The following is a 17,573-nucleotide window of genomic DNA, read 5'->3' as shown; positions in this document are numbered from 1 at the left end:
GACTAAATAAATTAGACGCAGCATCACTGCACCACCATCCTTTTTATTTCAATTAAATCAGAGACTAAAAGAGGAGGGAATTATTAACTCTGGCCTCAAAGTATGCAGAGAGAATCAGTGGCAAGGCCAGCTTTATGGGTGCCTGCTTCCTGATATGAGAATACAACTAATTGCAAAGTGTTCTGTAAAATCTAATTATCGTCTGAGACTTTAAAGAAAGTTGTGCCAGCAACTCTTTAACTGTGACCCTGAAAAGCCTCTTATTTGTTTTAAAAGTGCAAGTGTGTTCCTTGTAAAAGAGGCGGCAAAGCCAAACCAGTCCAACTATCACTGTGCGGGCTTTTTCACAAAACTGTTGAACTGTAGCGTGAGGGGAACTTTATCGCAAGGTAAGCAATCCATACATGAAGGGGAAATACGGAACCAGCGGGGACTGTTGGAGTTTCATTTATAAAAAAACAAAGTGGGGGCTTTTGCAGAGTGAGGGCCAGGAAAGAGGGAGGATCCTGCTTTTGAAGCTGTAAATTCCACCTGCAGAGGAACACCTGAGGGAGATTAGGTGAATATGTGTGAGGAAGCAGGAAATGAAAGCATCAGTGTGTCAGATAGGGAAGAATGTCAGGCAGAGCGAGAGGCACCCGGCGGGCTGGCAGAAAGTTCATTTGAAACAAATTTCTTATTCAAGAAGACGGAACGCAGGCCAACTAAGAGCTCCCGACGCAGACGAGACACTCCAAAGAGCAACATCGCAGAATCAAGGTGCTATTCCCTTTTCCTTTGTACTTTTAGGGCTCATTCAACTCCCTGCACCGATGCAGCACCTCTAACGGTGAAATCAATGTCGTAGAGATGGAAGTGCCACTTAGCATAGCTCATCTTCTAAAGTAGATTATGGAGCGGGTCACGGTGCAGGGGAGGGGCCGGGGAAGGCGAGGCCCCGGCTGTTCTTTGATATGGGTCATCAGCAATGGGCTGTGACAGCTCTGAATGGTCGATACAGTGGAGGGCCCTCCACTTCATTAGCAGTGGAGACAACAGTGGAGCCGGAGCTTTGTGCAGAAGCCACATCCCCCCACAAACATCAGGACTTGTTAAGTACTCGCTCCGTCTCCATTTTAAGCCGGCAGAACCCTCCGACCCGAATCCCTTTGCTTGAATTTGCTGCTGTGGCTACTTATCGATTGTGAGCCACAGTGCCAGTTAAACATAACATTTTGTGACGGGGCTAATGCGCAGGCTAATGGCTTTTAAACTGCCAGCGACATTATCGAAGGTATCTGAAAGTGCTTGAGATGTCTTTTTGGAAAACGGGAAGTCGGCTGACTGGAGAACGCATCAGAAAAGGGACTGGCAGATCGCTGAATCCGGGTACTGTACGCCAGCTCAGCAAGACATAAAAGGGAAATGCAGCAGGAGCCCATTCATATTCCGCTCAGGCGCCCTAACAGCGACTAGATAAATAAATAAAAGAGGTAAGACATTAGAATGGAATAAATAAAAGTGAAGGGCGAAGGGGGGGTCCTAATTAGCTGTTCCTCTTTGATGCGCCTGCCACCCGCGCTGCCTATGAACCTTTCAATTAATACATCCCCAGCAAAGATGGCTCCATCAGCTATTCTCTCTGCAATGCCCATCCGTTCCTTTTTACTCAATCATGTCAGGAACCAGAGTCTATTTAGCCAAGGGAGCTCCATTAAGGAGACAGAATTCCGCGGCGGAGAGAAGAAAGGAAATGAATAGAATATGAATAATGTCGAAGGAAGACAGACTGGGAGAAAAAAAAAAACACATTACGTGGATTCAGCAGTGAAAACGATGAAGAATGAAGAAGTCATGGAGGAGACGCTATCGTCGAAGCCCTCCAGAAGTGTGTGTTAAAGAAAACAGAGGGAGGAGATGAAGGTAAATAATGGAGGATGTGTGATGCAGCCTGAAGATGGAGCAGATTAGTCGTGTCTATCAGTGGCTCGAGGAGTGACCGATGTCATTATGACACCTCCGATAACATGACCTGTGCTGTGTCAGCTGGGACATCCATCACCAGAAACGAGTCCTGCCCTCACTGGGCCGTGTGTCCGCCGCAAAGATCAAACATCACAATAGCCTTTGCCGAAGGACGCAGCACAATTTGGCTTTTGGCTCCATCTATCACTCCCTCCATCGCCTTCTCTTGACGCGTAACAGCTTAGTTAGTTCGTCCAAATCATGTTCTGGGAGCTGGAGAGGAGGGACGGGGAGTTTGCAGAAGGAGAGAACTTTTGTTGCCTCAACAGACCGACACAAGGCCTGTGATGGATGGGACACGAAGGAAAAATCCGCTGATCTCACTCGATGAGCTCTTTTAATACCCAGCCGCCCACTTGACTTTTTTTTTTGAAGGCCCTTTCATATCTCGCGGAGCGTTATTGATCCGCTACGTACGGGGCGTGGACTGTGTGATTCTGCACACATAATCTTGTTTATTAAATGTCTAGTCAATTAAAAGGGCCGGGGCCTCTGTAGGTGATGCACTGCTCTCAGTTGCCACTTTGTCAGTGTCGAGAAAAAAAGAAGAAGAAGAAGAAGAAGAAGAAGCTGAGGCCAGGCCTACCGGAGTGTGAAATTAAACAGGTGATAAATTTCCCTGTATGGCCGACAGTGGGAACACTGTCATTTTTCATTACTGTTAAACAAAAGGCGGAAGAAAACAACTTCCATTTTTATCCCCCCCCCCCCTCCCCAACAAGACTAATGAGGATGCTTTTTTAAGTCAGGGTACGTAGGGGAATAAATCACATGTTCACCTCCTCTCCAGGCTTATCTTGGATATGAAGTATGGAGCGGAGGGGGGGTTGTACCAACCTGTGATGTAGGGCTTTGCTGCTGTCTACAGCAGAGCCAGAAAATACTTTGTCTTAGGGCTCATATATTATGACAGACCACTGTAATACACAATATATACTATTAATTTTACCAAAACCCACCACCCGTACATCACAGGTGGGGATAAATATATCAACTACAAATCCTTTAAACAGTATGTAGCCAGAGAGGAGAATCCCACAGCCAAGGAGAGGTATTTCCAAGGGGAAAACAACAACCTCGGTTTTTTGATCTTTTCACAATCACAGCAGACGTCCCGTGGAGGGTCCGGGTCAGATTTTAGGGGGCTGAAAGGACGGGGGACGGAGCCTGCAGATTTCCCCCCCATAGGGTGAAATTTATCGATTCCAGACAATCCCTTCTCCAAGCCTGCCTGTGAAAGCATCGGTGACCCTTTTGTCGAGAGGCACAATTTTGATGGAGGAGAGTGCATAATGGAGAGAGGGAAGTGAGTGGGCGGGATGCTGTGGAGCGACGGGAAAGAAAAGAAAAAAAAGAAGATTCTATTGTGTAAGCCTGATGGTTTTCTCTGAATCAAAATGAGCAACTGGGAAAAAAAAGAGGATGTTCAGAGACAGTATGAGGCAGAGAATAAAATGGAGGGGAAAAAAACGCCATCAGGCATCACAAGCACAGCGATGCCCCGGGGAGGTGGGAGAGAGCGGTTCGCCTGAGAGAAGTCAACCAACAGTGTGTAGATGTCCGTGTGTGTGTGGTGACAGTCGGTCTGCATACAGTTTCACATTTCTTCACGCTCCACATACAAAAAAGGTCACTCGTCTCAGTCAATGAAATGATGTTAAATCGACCACGAGAAGCTTTGCCGGCACGATTCTCCTCGCAGGCCCAGGGCCAATATGGAAGACAATGGTAGGGAGAAAAAAAGAAAGACAAAAGGGAAAAAAAGAAAGAAAAGAAAGAAGCACCGCTGGCGAGCAATCAAAATGGAAGAGGATTCCTCTCATCTCTATTTGCTCCGTCCTCCATCTACCCTCTCTTTTCTTCTCTGCAGCCGTCCCTCCCGCTGGCAGGTGTAATCTGCTCCCCTTCACACCTGTCAGACGGTGACTACGTTCACCGTGACAACCGACCAGCCACAGGGGAGCGCCATCACAGCCGCCTGCATGACAACCAGAGGTTGGCGCGTAGCTCCCGCCAGAGTTGTCCCCGAGCCGGGCCGAGCGAGGGGCTGTGGTAGCCTGCCTCGCTCTGTCGGCACTGATCGAGATATGATTTGCACGCTGAATTAGTTTCCATTTAATCAGAACGACAGAGCTACAGGCGTAGAAATCAGCGATACTCACATTAAGTGCCATCAGTCACGCACTTAAAAGCCCAATTATACAGAAGGGCTTCATACAATACATAGTGTAAATAAAACTAAATAAAGGCCAACACAAAAATATATAACCGGCCCCTAGTAAAATTAGATTACTTGTGCTATTCCGGCGGTATATTTAGGAAATATATATATATATTTTCTCTTTTTAAAAGTGTGAAATAAGAGGATTTCGACTTCCTTCTAGAGGCTCCTAACATGGGGACGGCTGAGCCGGCAGCTCCCAGCTAACAGTGCTATCCGTGTAAACAAGGGCAGAAGTGCTGACACAGTTTTTGTTCGGTGTTAAGCAAAATGTGCAAGGCTTTTAAACCCTGTGTAAGGGGTATTGAGACAGTATGCTGAAGGAAAGCAGGACTAATAATAATAATTGAATTAATCTATTGAGACAAACATGAATATTTAGACGTTTTGTTGATGAGCACATGGAATTGACTTCACTTCATCCTTTGTTGCTTGTTGGCATGCTGCTTGGTGGCATATGCAACCATTATGAAGTCCACACATGAACGGCTCCGTACCACAGGTCAGTTGATAAAGATAATTACACCATTTCAATGGCCGACTGGTTAACATAATCGCACCATTTCAAAGTCGATTTCCTACCTTCATCACAGATGCCGGGCTTCGCCACATCAATTCTCCTCTTCTGCATGCAGGACGACATGCGGAGTTCACACTCGTTGTTGTAGGTGGCGCCGTCACTCCCACACACCGGGGAGAAGGCCTCGCCTGAGCACTGCGGGCACTCACACTTATTCTGGACACACCGGGCACCCCAGGCACAAACAGTGCTGCCGCATGTTTCTAAATCAGAGTGGGATGATGGGTCAGTGCCAAAAAAAAGAAAAAAAAATCTATTTCATTCACATCAGACCATAAAATGCATCTCTAAATGAGATTTCTCAGGCACTTTCCTAATTGGCATGCAAGCCACTTCCTGTTGTAATATATCCCTCTCTTAAAACTGACATATACATGTTCCCTTAGTAATTCTCCACCTGTCCAAGTTGGGTAGAAAATTAACCGCCTGCCTGTGGCTGTATGAGGTCCCTGGCGGCCTCTACTTTTGCTTTTTATATCCACATTTAATTGACAGCCAGAGAAAAAGAACCCCGAGCATCTCGGCGTGTTTAACCTATGAATTCAAAGCATTAACTCGGTGTAATCTCTGATGGCCTGGATCCACGCGTTAGACAACGATCCTTCGTATTGGAGTATGGACACACACAGGTAGAAACGGGAGCATTACTTACTGCACTCGCCCTGGCCGACCACTCGGAGGTCCATCTGCTGTTTGCAAGCCCTGACGTGCAGCTCACACTCGCTGTTGTAGGTGCTGCCGTCGCTGCCACACACAGGCTGGTGGGACTCCACACACTCCGATGCACACACACACTGCCCACTCTGGGCATCGCAGATTGCCCCGAAAGAGCAGTTGGCACAAGCCTCATCTAGACGGAGATAAGGAAGAAGGAAAAGGCTGAGTGCATGCGTTTCGAGGTATTTGTACCAAAGAAATACCCTGAGAATGGTACATATAAACGTCCTTTTAAACATCCTTTAATATGTCGCTGTGTGGTAGATTTAAAATGGATCAAGTCTGTGGCATGTCATTAATCTGCAATCACATTACAGTGCATTTCAAACTGCTCTTACTTAGTTTTTGATAATCCTTCGAATGGATGTTAAAGTGTAAAATGAATACAAATGGTACCTGGCACATCCGTGGCTCTGCATTGTTAATCATTTGATTGGATTTATTCTCATAAAAGCACATCCATTTTTGCAGAACATTCACTTTTATGCAATACCGTGATAAATATTGAAGCAACCTCTATCAAGGTAATTTTATTGAGGCATAAAGGTAGTGCTAACATGCTATTTACAGAAGCAGGAACAGCATATTGTTTTAATATTCATACGGGGAACAACAGCCATTACACAATTAATTGGTAAAAATGACTTGTCGTCTTTTCCTGACAAGCTGTGTTGCTGACAGCTGGCGTGGTGCTTAACGATGCAGTGCAGCAGCACAGATACACCAAGTGAGAAGTTTCCATATTGAGTGTAGAACGGGTGTAAAACTTTATTGGAGTCCACCTTAGGCGGACTCAATTGATTTGAAATACTTTGGAAACGCACACACCTGTCTATCACAAGGTGCCACGGTTCACATGCATAACCAAGCCATGAAATCTCCAAAAACACTCTGCATGGATAGAATTTTACTGGGGCACAGATCTGAGGAGGGGGATAAAAAAAAAAAAAAGAAGAAGATGCCAGTGTGCTGAATGTTCCCAGGAGCACAATTGGCTTCGTCACTGAAGGCATTAGAACCTCCCAAAACGACTCTTTCTAGAGCTGAAACCATAAGAACTGAACACAAAAAGCTTCTTATTCCTGTGCAAAAATAGGAGTGTACCATAACACCATCTCTGCAGAACTCCATCAATCACGACATTACGGGAGAGGGGAGTCTGAACTGAAGCTACACCTGAGAAAAAAGCCACACGACAGCCTGGCTGGAGTTTTCCAAATGACACCTAAAGGGACTCTGAAAGCATGAAGGGAACGATTCTCTGGTCTGATGAGACAAGGATTGAACTCTCTGGCCTGCATGCCTACTGCTACACTGCCGTATATCTATAGTGACAGCCGGGTTCTGCTCATCACCACACCTTTGGGGTCTTCTAAGCAGCACATTCGAGGAAAACTGAGCAAGAAAAGTCACCGCTTGTATTTCTCACGTTGTTAGGTTGTTCACATCTGCTTAGACATATGCTACTTTCCCACCACACTTCAGAACTAAAAATCCAGGCAGATGATATCTGTATTTTCTTGCCAAAAGACAGCCTTGAGATGCCCGAATGGCTTAGAGAGCTTTTGAGACTTTCCTTATTAATTGGGGGATTCACTTGGATCATCTCTTGAGGAATTGCCTGCTTCTGGAGGTAAAGTCTTTCCCCGAAGAAACAGCGAGGCAGGATCAGACATGTTCAGGGTACTGAACGGAGAGAGGCCTCGTGCACAAACACGGGGGCTAGCGGTGGATGCGCCTCTCCCTCTGACACCAATTACACCTGGAGGATTGCATTAGCATAGCTCGCTATCGCATTCAATTAGGGGCAGGCTAATAACCAGTGCTGATTTAGCACTAATTGAGAGGCTGGGGGCTGGAACATTCCACATTATTAATCTGTTTATTACCCTTTAAGAGTCTTTGATTTCCTTCATCGCTCCATCTGAGGCCGGCATCCACGCCTTATTTGGATTGATGGCCTTGATTTGGCCACACGGGGGCTATTCACATACAGTACATCGCTCATAGGAGCAATATAGTGTAAATTAGTCAAATGAAAATACTTAAAAACGAAATGAACAGTACATGCACGACCAATCCGTTAAACCGATGTGTCATTTTGCATCGGGGCTGTTCGTTTATGGCTTAAGCTAACAACCTCTTCCAATACGACAGTGTCTCTGCAGAGCTGTGCTGAATTTAGTGTGGAAGGACGGCGCTGGCTCGCACAGAGCCATCCAACACATTTGTGATTAATTGGAACACGAATGCAAACCAAGCCTCGGCATCAGTGGCAGAGCACGCTAATGCTCTTGTTTGCAAATCCCTGCAGCCAAGTTCCAAAACCTCGTGGAAGGCCTTCCCAGGGGATCGGGTTGTTATAGCTGCATATTAATGCTCCTGGTTTAGAGGCGTTAAACAATGATATAGGAGTATAATGTTGGGGTATCCACATACTTTTGACTATGTACTTTCAACATCACTCAGACCAAATAATAAGGTATTGTCAGTTATCTACGGTGGCCCTGATGGGCAAACGGCAATGACATTAACAAAAACACAACAACATTAACAAAAACATTTCTTTTTGTGGTTGTGTTTTTCTTTTTGTGGTTGTGTTTTTATTTTTGGGGTTGTGTTTTTCTTTTTGTGGTTGTGTTTTTCTTTTTGTGGTTGTGTTTTTCTTTTTGGGGTTGTGTTTTTCTTTTTGTGGTTGTGTTTTTATTTTTGTCGTTGTCATTTGCCCTTCAGGGCCACCGTAGTTATCAGATGTCCTTCTATCCCGACACCCCAAGTAGCTTTGGATGTTTTGGCGTAAAAAGATGAAGAGTCTTTGTAATAGCTAGGGTTTCCTCTAACAAAATAAATAAATAATCATAAAATATAAAAATGGGTGTTGCTGCGCTTGTGGCTCCTCTGGGGCTGGAGCCGCAATAAATCAGGAAGTGAGTGTGGTGAGTGTTGTCCTTTATCAGGCCCTGTGTCCTGATAGCAGCCTCGCTTCGTTATCTGCTGCTGCCCCTCGCACCTGGCTCTCCACACTGCCTGATCCTCCAGACAACACGCATCGCAACAGGACAGAAAAGGAGGGGAGCTTCAGTTCAAAGTCAGGAGCAGAGGGAGAATCGCCGCCATTACCGAGGAATGTTAAGATGTCCACTTTCTGTCATCTCTGACTAACTCTTCCCCAAGTCTGTCATCACTAATCCTGAGTTTCAGTGAAAGACGGTCTATTTCTTCTTTCTGAGGGCGGACGACTTCAGAACCATGAAATGCTCAGACTTAAAGGTAAAAAGTCTGGCAGGCATAGGCATCACGACAGGCTCTAATGTGCTAATATTAGAGCCTGGGATCTCTCATCTCATTCAAATTCACTTTCATGTCCACCAATGTGAGAACCTCTCCAGGCAGGGAAATATACAGTATAACACACCGTGTCCAAGATCAAAGTAGGATATTTTCAGATTTTCATGCCAGGTCTAAATAAACCCAATTCAAACTGTATCCAAAGCACCTGATTCTGTCCCTTTGCAGCTAAAAGTTGGCACCAAATGTCACCTGCCTCCGGCATATTAATGGCTTATGTTGCATTCATATTCGGGACTTGAATCGACAAATTTCATTTAAAAAAAGTTTTATTTAAATTTTAGTACCACGCATTCATTTATCATTACACAATACTGTAGGTCATTCCTTGATGCATTTGGATGATGTACTGCATATGACAAGATAACACAATATTAATGTGTTGTCTCCTTATATGATATCAACCATTCCCACATTGCCATATTTCCTTGCTTTCTAAGTATCAAATCAATCTCTTTTTATTTTGCTGAAGAAGCTAGATATTTCCCCTTGAAGTCCCCTAGACGTAAAGTTGGGAACGGCTGCAGTTTGTTCCTGCACTGTGGCAGCTGGTCTTGGTTTGAGTGGTGGCAGTGTTGGTGGTTTTTAGAAGCGAGTGAGAAATAAGGGCCGGCTGGTATAAAAGTGGCCTTGAAAGCATGGAGGACTGAGTCATTGAGGAGGGAAAAAAAGAAAACAAAGGCCCTCCAGCTTTGCAGCATTTTGTTGATATCCTCACTGGGAAAACAACCTGAATCGTGGCTGAGGGGGTCTGGGCAAAGTGTTACTTCAGGATTAAGCAGAAAGAAGTAGTCTGGTTTGTGATTTGAAGGCCTGTGAACATGCCCGGGTGATAACAACTCCCCTGCCGATGCCTGCCTGATCGCTACACTATTAACTCTGCCGGCCAACTTTGGCTCTGCTCCTCCTCATCTTATTTACCTCCATCTCCTCCCCCGGCGTTTATTACTTCCCCCTCCCTCTTTCCACCGCCTCCCTCCGACCACTCCCATGCTGCTGGTGTGACCCATATTTCTTACTCAACTGTGTATATAATTTCAAAACCCCTGTGGGAGAGAAAAGGGGGGGGATTTGTTTCCTTTTCTTAAATGATTGAGGCGACTCTGCTCTCATCTGTTTGGGGAGAGGTCTTTTTCCAAGGCCACTGATATCCAGCTGTGGGGTCTATTAACAGAGCACACCTCTCCCAGCCCACCTTACAAGGTCACACGCCACTCAAACGCAGAAGGAGGGGAAATCTCAGAATAATAACAAATGTCACTCATATCACTATCGGGTTGCACCTGAGCCATAAAGATAACCGCTATTTTTCCAGCCCGCAGGGAAGGAAATGAAATTATGGTTGGCAGGCCCCCCCATACACACACACACACACACACACACACACACACACACACACACACACAGTAAAGCTCACACATGGCCAGTTATTTTCTATTGTGGCACCTCTCACCTCTTAAACTATTGCTGCACTCACCTGCCACGCTTAAGCTTCTACTTTTGAGTCTGAGAGCCATAAATCTGACAACTTACACATTACAATGCATTCGGATGGAAACAACAAAACAGAGCAATAAAAAAAATTACACCATATAAATAAAAGTTGAAAATAGAGCAATAGAAGAGCATATAATTAATGTTTTAATGAAAACAAGAGGGACATTTAAAGCAATAAATCTAAAAACATGTAATGCCAATTCTCAGGTGAGAACATAAAATAAAATAAATATTTTAAAGTACAAGGGTTCGTGTCACTCAACAACCTGGAGACCACAGAAAAGTTCTCACTTCATTCACCACCTTCTACTGTTGCTCAATGCCTCCAACTTTTAATTCTGATACTTCCAACAGCACCTGAAGGCAGCGTATGCTCTTCTCCCCTCTCTCCCTTTCTGCTCCATAAACATGTATAGTATATTACTGGGGGGAATAGCCTGTGATAATTAGGTGAGATAATAGCTTAAGTCAGTCAGTTGTTATGGTGCTGAATGAGGCCCAGTAAAGCTGTGCAAACAGCCCAGAAATAACCCACATTATCATCGCCATCATTCCTCGGCTGGCTCGCGCCTGGCAAGCCAATGCCTCAGCATTTTTATGGCACCATTGCGCTGACGCAGGCCTGTTTCCTCTGGGAGCCAAGAACCATCCATAGTGCTGGATTCCAGACAGGGCCCTCCACGCCGCCAGCCCGCTCTGCCTCTCGCTTTTTAAAATAAAGACTATTCATTACCGCCGAGGGACCCCGAGCCCACAGACCTGCCGTCTACCTGCGGTGCGGCGTACCAAATTGAGTCAGCCTGCCTGCCCACCGACCAAACACTACTCTCGCTCCATTTCCTGTTGGCATACATCCTCGCGCTGGGTTTCAATTGAGAGGCGGCTGGGAGAGAGCGAGAAAGGGGGGAGATGACTGATGCAATACACATGCAGGCAGCGAGCGGAGGTCCTCACGAACAGCTCCTCTCCTCAGCGCGGAAACTCAAACCACGACTCATTTTAGAAAACAATCAGGCCGGCTCATACAAACACACTCGACCTATAAACGGCACATTTTAGGAGAAAACAGCACTGTACAATTTTATACCAGCAAAATTAAGACTAATTCTGTTGAATTGATCACTCAGCTGATCCACAAATACAGCACTGCAGTGACCAACTCATGTGTTTATTGTTAAGGTCTTCAATATATGCAGGAAAAAAAGATCCGTTGAAATAAAACCAGGAGGATAAGGTAAGTGAGAGCTGGGCCAAGGGGCTAATAACCACTCTGCTTTTGTTCAGCGTGTGTCAAGTAAAGTCAAGTTCATTGTATTTATATAGCCCAATATCCCAATTTACAAATTTGCCTCAGGGGGCTTTACAATCTGCACAGAACACGACACCCTTTGTTCTTTGGGAAAAGCGAAGGCTTTAATGACAGCCAAGGAACAACACTCAATCAGCCATTAGAATCCTTAGGAAAATTGGCATTAAACCATCACGAGTATTCGATAAGTGGGCTTACCAAGCTGTACAAATTGCTGTGCGCCTGCATAGTCATTTTGAGGATATTTTTACCACTTGAAGCTCGGCTGTTACTGGCGTACTAATGATAGCTGATACCAGGATGCGGCGAGACAAAGCCAAGTGACTCATGTACCCAATTACAGACAAGTGTGCTCCGCATTCTCTTTCATCAGTAAAGTGCATCTTCACTTAAAGGTCAAAAGAGGAAAATTGGAGTCTTGATGTTGGCATAGAAGGGCTGAGGCAGAGCAGGAAGGAGGAGATGGACGAGCACTAAGAACATCCCTTAGGAGACCTGAAGATGAACTCCATTGTTTTGACGTTGTTGGAAATAAATGGGACACCCCGGGAGGGATATCATGAATATAATTCCATATGTGTTAACTGTTAATGTCTGTGGATTATAATTTTGCCTCTAGGTGATGTAGCACTATTAATGAATCATATCCCACAGATATCCTTCCCCACCTGTAAGCTACAAAACACACATTTCCTAGTTACTTCCCACGGAATCCTTGAATAGTGTACGATGCACAGTTACTCACCACAGGGTCCTTTGTGTTGGATTTTAATGTCCCTCTGCAGGGCACAACCCATCGCTCGCATCTCGCAGGGGCTGCCGTAGCTGTGGCCGTCCGATCCGCACACCTGGTCGGCAGTTTGCGGGCACGCCTCGGGGCACTCGCACACCGGCTCGTTGTTCTTGACCACGCACACCGCCCCGTGATCGCACTTCTTATCCAGGCAGGGGCTCGGTATGCTGAGATCTGAAGGGCGACCGCCCAGGAGACAGAGAGCACAGTTAGACTGGCGGGGATACTGAACTGGATATATAGACAGCAGGGAGAATATAAAGTAGAGGTTGGAGAGAGGTCTGAGGCTGGAAAGGGCAAAGGTGACAGGGAGGTAAGTTAGAGCATTGCTACAAGGGGAACGGCAAGGTTTTGTGTTAGAAAAGGTTTTGGGGAAGAAAGGAGATATGATGGGGTTTGCAACACAGCACTATTCCTGTGACACCTCTGCTTCATCACTTCCCTGTGTCATTTCCTCGCCTTTGTGCCTATCCTGATGTAGCCTGAATCTTTGAAGAGTCCGCCGAATCCGGTGGCATGAGGACGGCGGATAAAGACGTGGCCCTGTAGCACAATAAGAGATGAAACGGCCCACGAACAATGGTTGCACAGCCTCTTTTTTTTCCGGCGAGTAAACGCCCGGATTAATTGACGTTCCCAATGTGCCCCTTCAAAGGCTGCCATTTGCATCTCAGTGAGAGCCACCGCTTCAGCCAAAGCTGGTTGAACTGACACGGAGGAGCAGGAAAAAGAAGAGGAGGAGTGAGAGAGAGAGAGAGAGAACGTAGAGAACGGAGAAAGAAACAGGCGAAGAGAAGAAAGAGCCCTCTGCTTAATAATTCACAAAAGGCAAGCTCCTGGGCCGAGGCAGATATGAAATGTGAACATCACAGAGGTGTCTGCTTCAGTCTCTGCCTCTCACACGCTAGCTCCAGCAGGACTTCATTAAAAGGAGGACTGGGTTTTGCACCCATGATTCTCGGTGGCGGCGGCGGCGGCAGATGGGTGTAGGCTGGGCTCATACAACCTGACTTGATCTAGAGTGAGGGGAAACCTGAAAAAGGCGATGAACAATCCTTTGATCACAGCCTCCCATCCCGACTCAATCAATTCTTTCCAGCTTTCTGAAATATTCCATGGCATTGTGTACACAGAGGCAGGGTGTGTGTGTGTGTGTGTGTGTGTGTGTGTGTGTGTGTGTGTGTGTGTGTGTGTGTGTGTGTGGTTCAATGTTAGGGGCTTGGCTTCATGGTTAAACGTGTGAGGTTTATGTATCAAGAGGAAGGAAGGGACGATCGTCGGGCTCCATTTTCATTTGTGAAACTTCACTCAGCTCAATGTAGTGTGTTTTACACCCCGAGTCAAAGCACACCTCTCCCTTTAATTTGAGCTTTCATGAAGCGGGTTGAGGGGTGCCGCCATGAAGACTGCCCCCACCCACGGCTCCATCATTATCACCACCATTATGGGATTAGACGGCGTCGCAGGGGGGGCGACTCGTCGCGCTCGGAGCCCCGTGAATCATTTAGCAGCTCGGAATCGTTTCGCCGGTGCCTCTGACACTGGGGGGAATGATCAACTGATAACGCAGGCGGGGGGGCGATTAGCACGTTTCACTCTGATTGAGGCGGCGGGAGGCACACCTGCAATAAAGATCCACGCCAACTGAACATCTTAAGATCAAGTCTGTGGACCGTGACTCCAAATGATGACAGGAAGTGAGGTATTCATATTAAAACTGCAACAACGTCTATATTTGACCACTACATTGCCATTGAACAGATGTTTCCGGATCCACACAACATTCAAGGACATAGGCACGCCCAGTTTTGAAAGTGAATGTTTCAGATTAAAAGAAGAACAGCAGCTATCAATTTCTATGTTTCGATGCCAAGCTGCCGTTTCAAAATGAGCTTGGAGGTGCCACATAAACATGGACGCTATTCACCGTTGCTCAATTTGGTACGGCTTCAAAAACAATAGATTCACTGTGATCTCTTTGCAAGTCCTCGTGTGTGTGTGTGTGTGTGTGTGTTACAGTCATAAGCTTGTGATCCGAGCTTAACTGCACAACCTTGGCCTCCATAATAAAGTTCACCAGCCCACTTCCCAAGGACAAGGCTCCTAAAAGACAACTGCAGCCTCCGATAACGCCTTAGTCTCCCATTCTCTTTGTTTGACACGCATAAAAAAAAAGATGAAAGAAAATCCTCCTCCAAAACTAATTTCTTATCATCCTCTACCTCTGGGGGGCAAAGTTTCTGCCTGATTTATTAACCGGAGAGGGTGCAAAAAACAAAAAAAAGCCAAGACAAAACTTCCCAAGTGTAAAAAAATCTTATGACACAGTTAAAAAGCCGCCTTTTCTTCTCTCTCTTGGATGCATGTGGAAGCTTTGAAATGGCAGCCTGTCACAACTCGGCTTGGAGGGATGGTGTTCACAGCTCCTCTCCCCCGCGTGGTCGTCTCCCACACACTCACACACAGCTTCTTCACACGGTATCAGTGTTTCTGTCGGGCACGGTCCAGAATAAACCAACGTCGCTGTGTTTGAACTGAGCTATCTCTACGTGGAATCTAGCTTGACGGGTGAATGGGAACATCTGTAGCGTCGAGCACATGAGCGTGTTAGCCGAGCAGGTGCAGAGGTCTGCTGTGGGTGTGAGGAGAAGTCTGGTGGGAGGTGGAAAAAAAAAAAAAAACATTAATTATTCTTTCTAATCAAGGATTCTGCTCTGCTAGTGTGAACTCAGCTTTGCTTCTGTACCATGATGCCCGCTGAGACTTTACATTCTGGGTGTCACCTCCGTCTGTATCCTCTCCTGCCATTCGCCTTGTATCTTTTCTATTTTAATTAGTGCGGCATTTTAATGGCATGGCCCTGCTTCAGGGCTCGGAGGGGATTACTCCAGGTGAGGCCGCGCTATGTCAACTCGGCCCAGCGAGGGCTCCGGCCGGTCACTCCGGGAAACAAATTGAGAGTCCTGAAATGTGCTTACCTGTCCTCCTGAAGTATCATTACCGCCCACTTACTGGTGTTATCTTACCGCTAACGTCATTGTAAAGCTTAACGATTCCTCGTTAGATGGCTGCGACGGCAAACAGCTCGGGAAGGACGCTGGCTGTGACAGCGTGGCTGCTGCAGTGAGCTAACCCCCCCCCCCCCCCCGTAACATGCCGGTGAAATACTGGGAGATTATTTTGGCGAGAGCTTCCTCCCATCCCCGCTCAGCTCATACATATGTTAATTGGACTTTTCCCCCCTCGGGTCTGTGTGCTATTCCAAATCGCTAGCTGTATTATGCAGGGCAGTGAATCAGTGTAATCCAGGTGATGCTTGCAGTACGGCCAACTGGCAGGGAGAATCACCTGCGACTGCAGCTCATTACAACGCTGGACTCCAATGGGGGCACAGCCAATCTGCGGCAAGCCCCGCCTCCCGCGTTCCTTTACCTGCGGGGCTTTGAGCCGACTCCCTTTGCCTTGCTCGCATTAAAAACATTTATGTATGGTATTAGTCGAGGGAAAAGGAGGTGCAGAGAAAAGGCTATATTAGCATACAGAAGAAGGCATACCCGCGGGCTGTGTCTGTCTACCAAAGAACACTTATCACAGGCAAGGGGAGAACCCCAGCCTCTTTGTGCATGTACAACTAAGAACGTGCTGCTCTTCAAAACGGAGACGAGCAAAAACCAGCGTGGAGGATGGAAGGAAGACACGCTGGGATCCCTGATCTCACGACACGGATTTATCAGAGGTGAGATGATGTCGAAACACCGTCGAAACCCAACAAGCGACCGATGTATGCCAAATTAAAAACACGGGTAAAAACGGCACATTTATTTTCTCCAATCAAGCGAGCGTACAGCACGAGGGCTCAGAAGAGACAGGAAATGAAATGAAAATGAAGAAATTGGACGAACTGTGTGGTTGATCACGGCCCGGCGGCACGCGACACCCACAACGCCTCGAGTCACTTCTGGCACCCCGTTGACCCAAATCTCTCTGCAAAGTAGCAGAGGCGGCCCCTCTCTGCCGTCAGTCTGGCTCCCACGGCACTTCCTCTAATTAACTTGATTAGAAAGAACAGCACTGGTGATCTGGAGCTGACTTACATCCTCACGCACTGCGAATATTTGCGAGTCCAATCACTGCAGCCGGCAGAGATGCTAATCAAATAAACATGCAAATGATAAAATATTCGCACAGTCTTGACACCTAAGGTGACTGAATTTCCTCTCCTGCTTCGCGGAGCTCTTTGTCAATGACAGTGTGTCTGCCGCTGAGTGATTTTGTGCTAACCTCCGGAGGCGACAGGCAACACATTTCAAACAACTCTCGCTCACACTGCCACTGTGAGTTTTTCTGCGTTTTGCAATCATGCACTCACTCATACAAACACACACACACACACACACACACACACACACACACATACACGGCTGTGTGCGCATGAAATGACAAATGAGCTGTGCATAAAGAATTTCTGTCCGCAAAAGTAGCTCTTTCATCTGTTCTCTGTTAGTGGTTTTACACAATGATCCTCGTCGTTGCTGCTCGTCTTTCTGTTTTATGAAAAGCCTAAACTTACAATTTAGAAGCTCTCCTTTTCTTCCTTTTCTCCTCAGACCAGACATGAAGCGAGAACATCAACAGGCTCCAGGGAGGTGTGGTGAGCCACCTCGCACTCCTTCCTCCCATTGATTCACATTACTACTGAATGTGCACTAAATATAGACTTAAAGGGACCATCTGGACAATTTATCGCTTGGGCCAAGACAAAAAAAAAATACTTTAAATAAACATGTTTTATTCTAAAAGGAGTTTCTAATATCAAAGAAATGTCTTTTCAAAGGCTTGTTTTGAAATTATTTAGAGAAACTTTTTTAACTAGTCAGTGGAACTGTGAATAATTATTAATAATTATTATTTTGCTGGTTGCTACTATGAGATCAGTTTACTCTCTTTCACATTTTGTAGCTTCAGCTCACTGGGAACACTGCTGTCCATTACACACACACACACACACACACACACACACACACACACACACACACACACACACACACACACACACACACACACACACACACACACACTTAAAGCTGCAGGCTAGCAAAAAAAA

At 46.2% G+C, this 17,573-nt stretch overlaps 2 protein-coding genes across 2 annotated transcripts in view; both read right to left on the bottom strand.

The window, feature by feature from the left end:
* ptpn11b (protein tyrosine phosphatase non-receptor type 11b) overlaps window positions 1–17,573 on the bottom strand; it is a 306,181-nt gene that overhangs the window by 90,734 nt on the left and 197,874 nt on the right. The window lies entirely within an intron of this gene.
* agrn (agrin) overlaps window positions 1–17,573 on the bottom strand; it is a 228,851-nt gene that overhangs the window by 49,247 nt on the left and 162,031 nt on the right. Inside the window, exons 8-10 of the mRNA XM_084016344.1 lie at window positions 12,422–12,643; window positions 5,458–5,655; window positions 4,808–5,008 (exon numbers count right to left, since the gene is read on the bottom strand). Of these exons, the coding sequence (XP_083872470.1) occupies window positions 4,808–5,008; window positions 5,458–5,655; window positions 12,422–12,643 (621 nt within the window). The remainder of the gene's footprint in view (window positions 1–4,807; window positions 5,009–5,457; window positions 5,656–12,421; window positions 12,644–17,573) is intronic.

This window comes from Eutrigla gurnardus (assembly GCF_963514095.1).
Source record: "Eutrigla gurnardus genome assembly, chromosome: 8".
In the NCBI taxonomy this organism is placed as follows: domain Eukaryota; kingdom Metazoa; phylum Chordata; class Actinopteri; order Perciformes; family Triglidae; genus Eutrigla; species Eutrigla gurnardus.
This window is presented reverse-complemented; position numbering and strand designations above follow the sequence as displayed.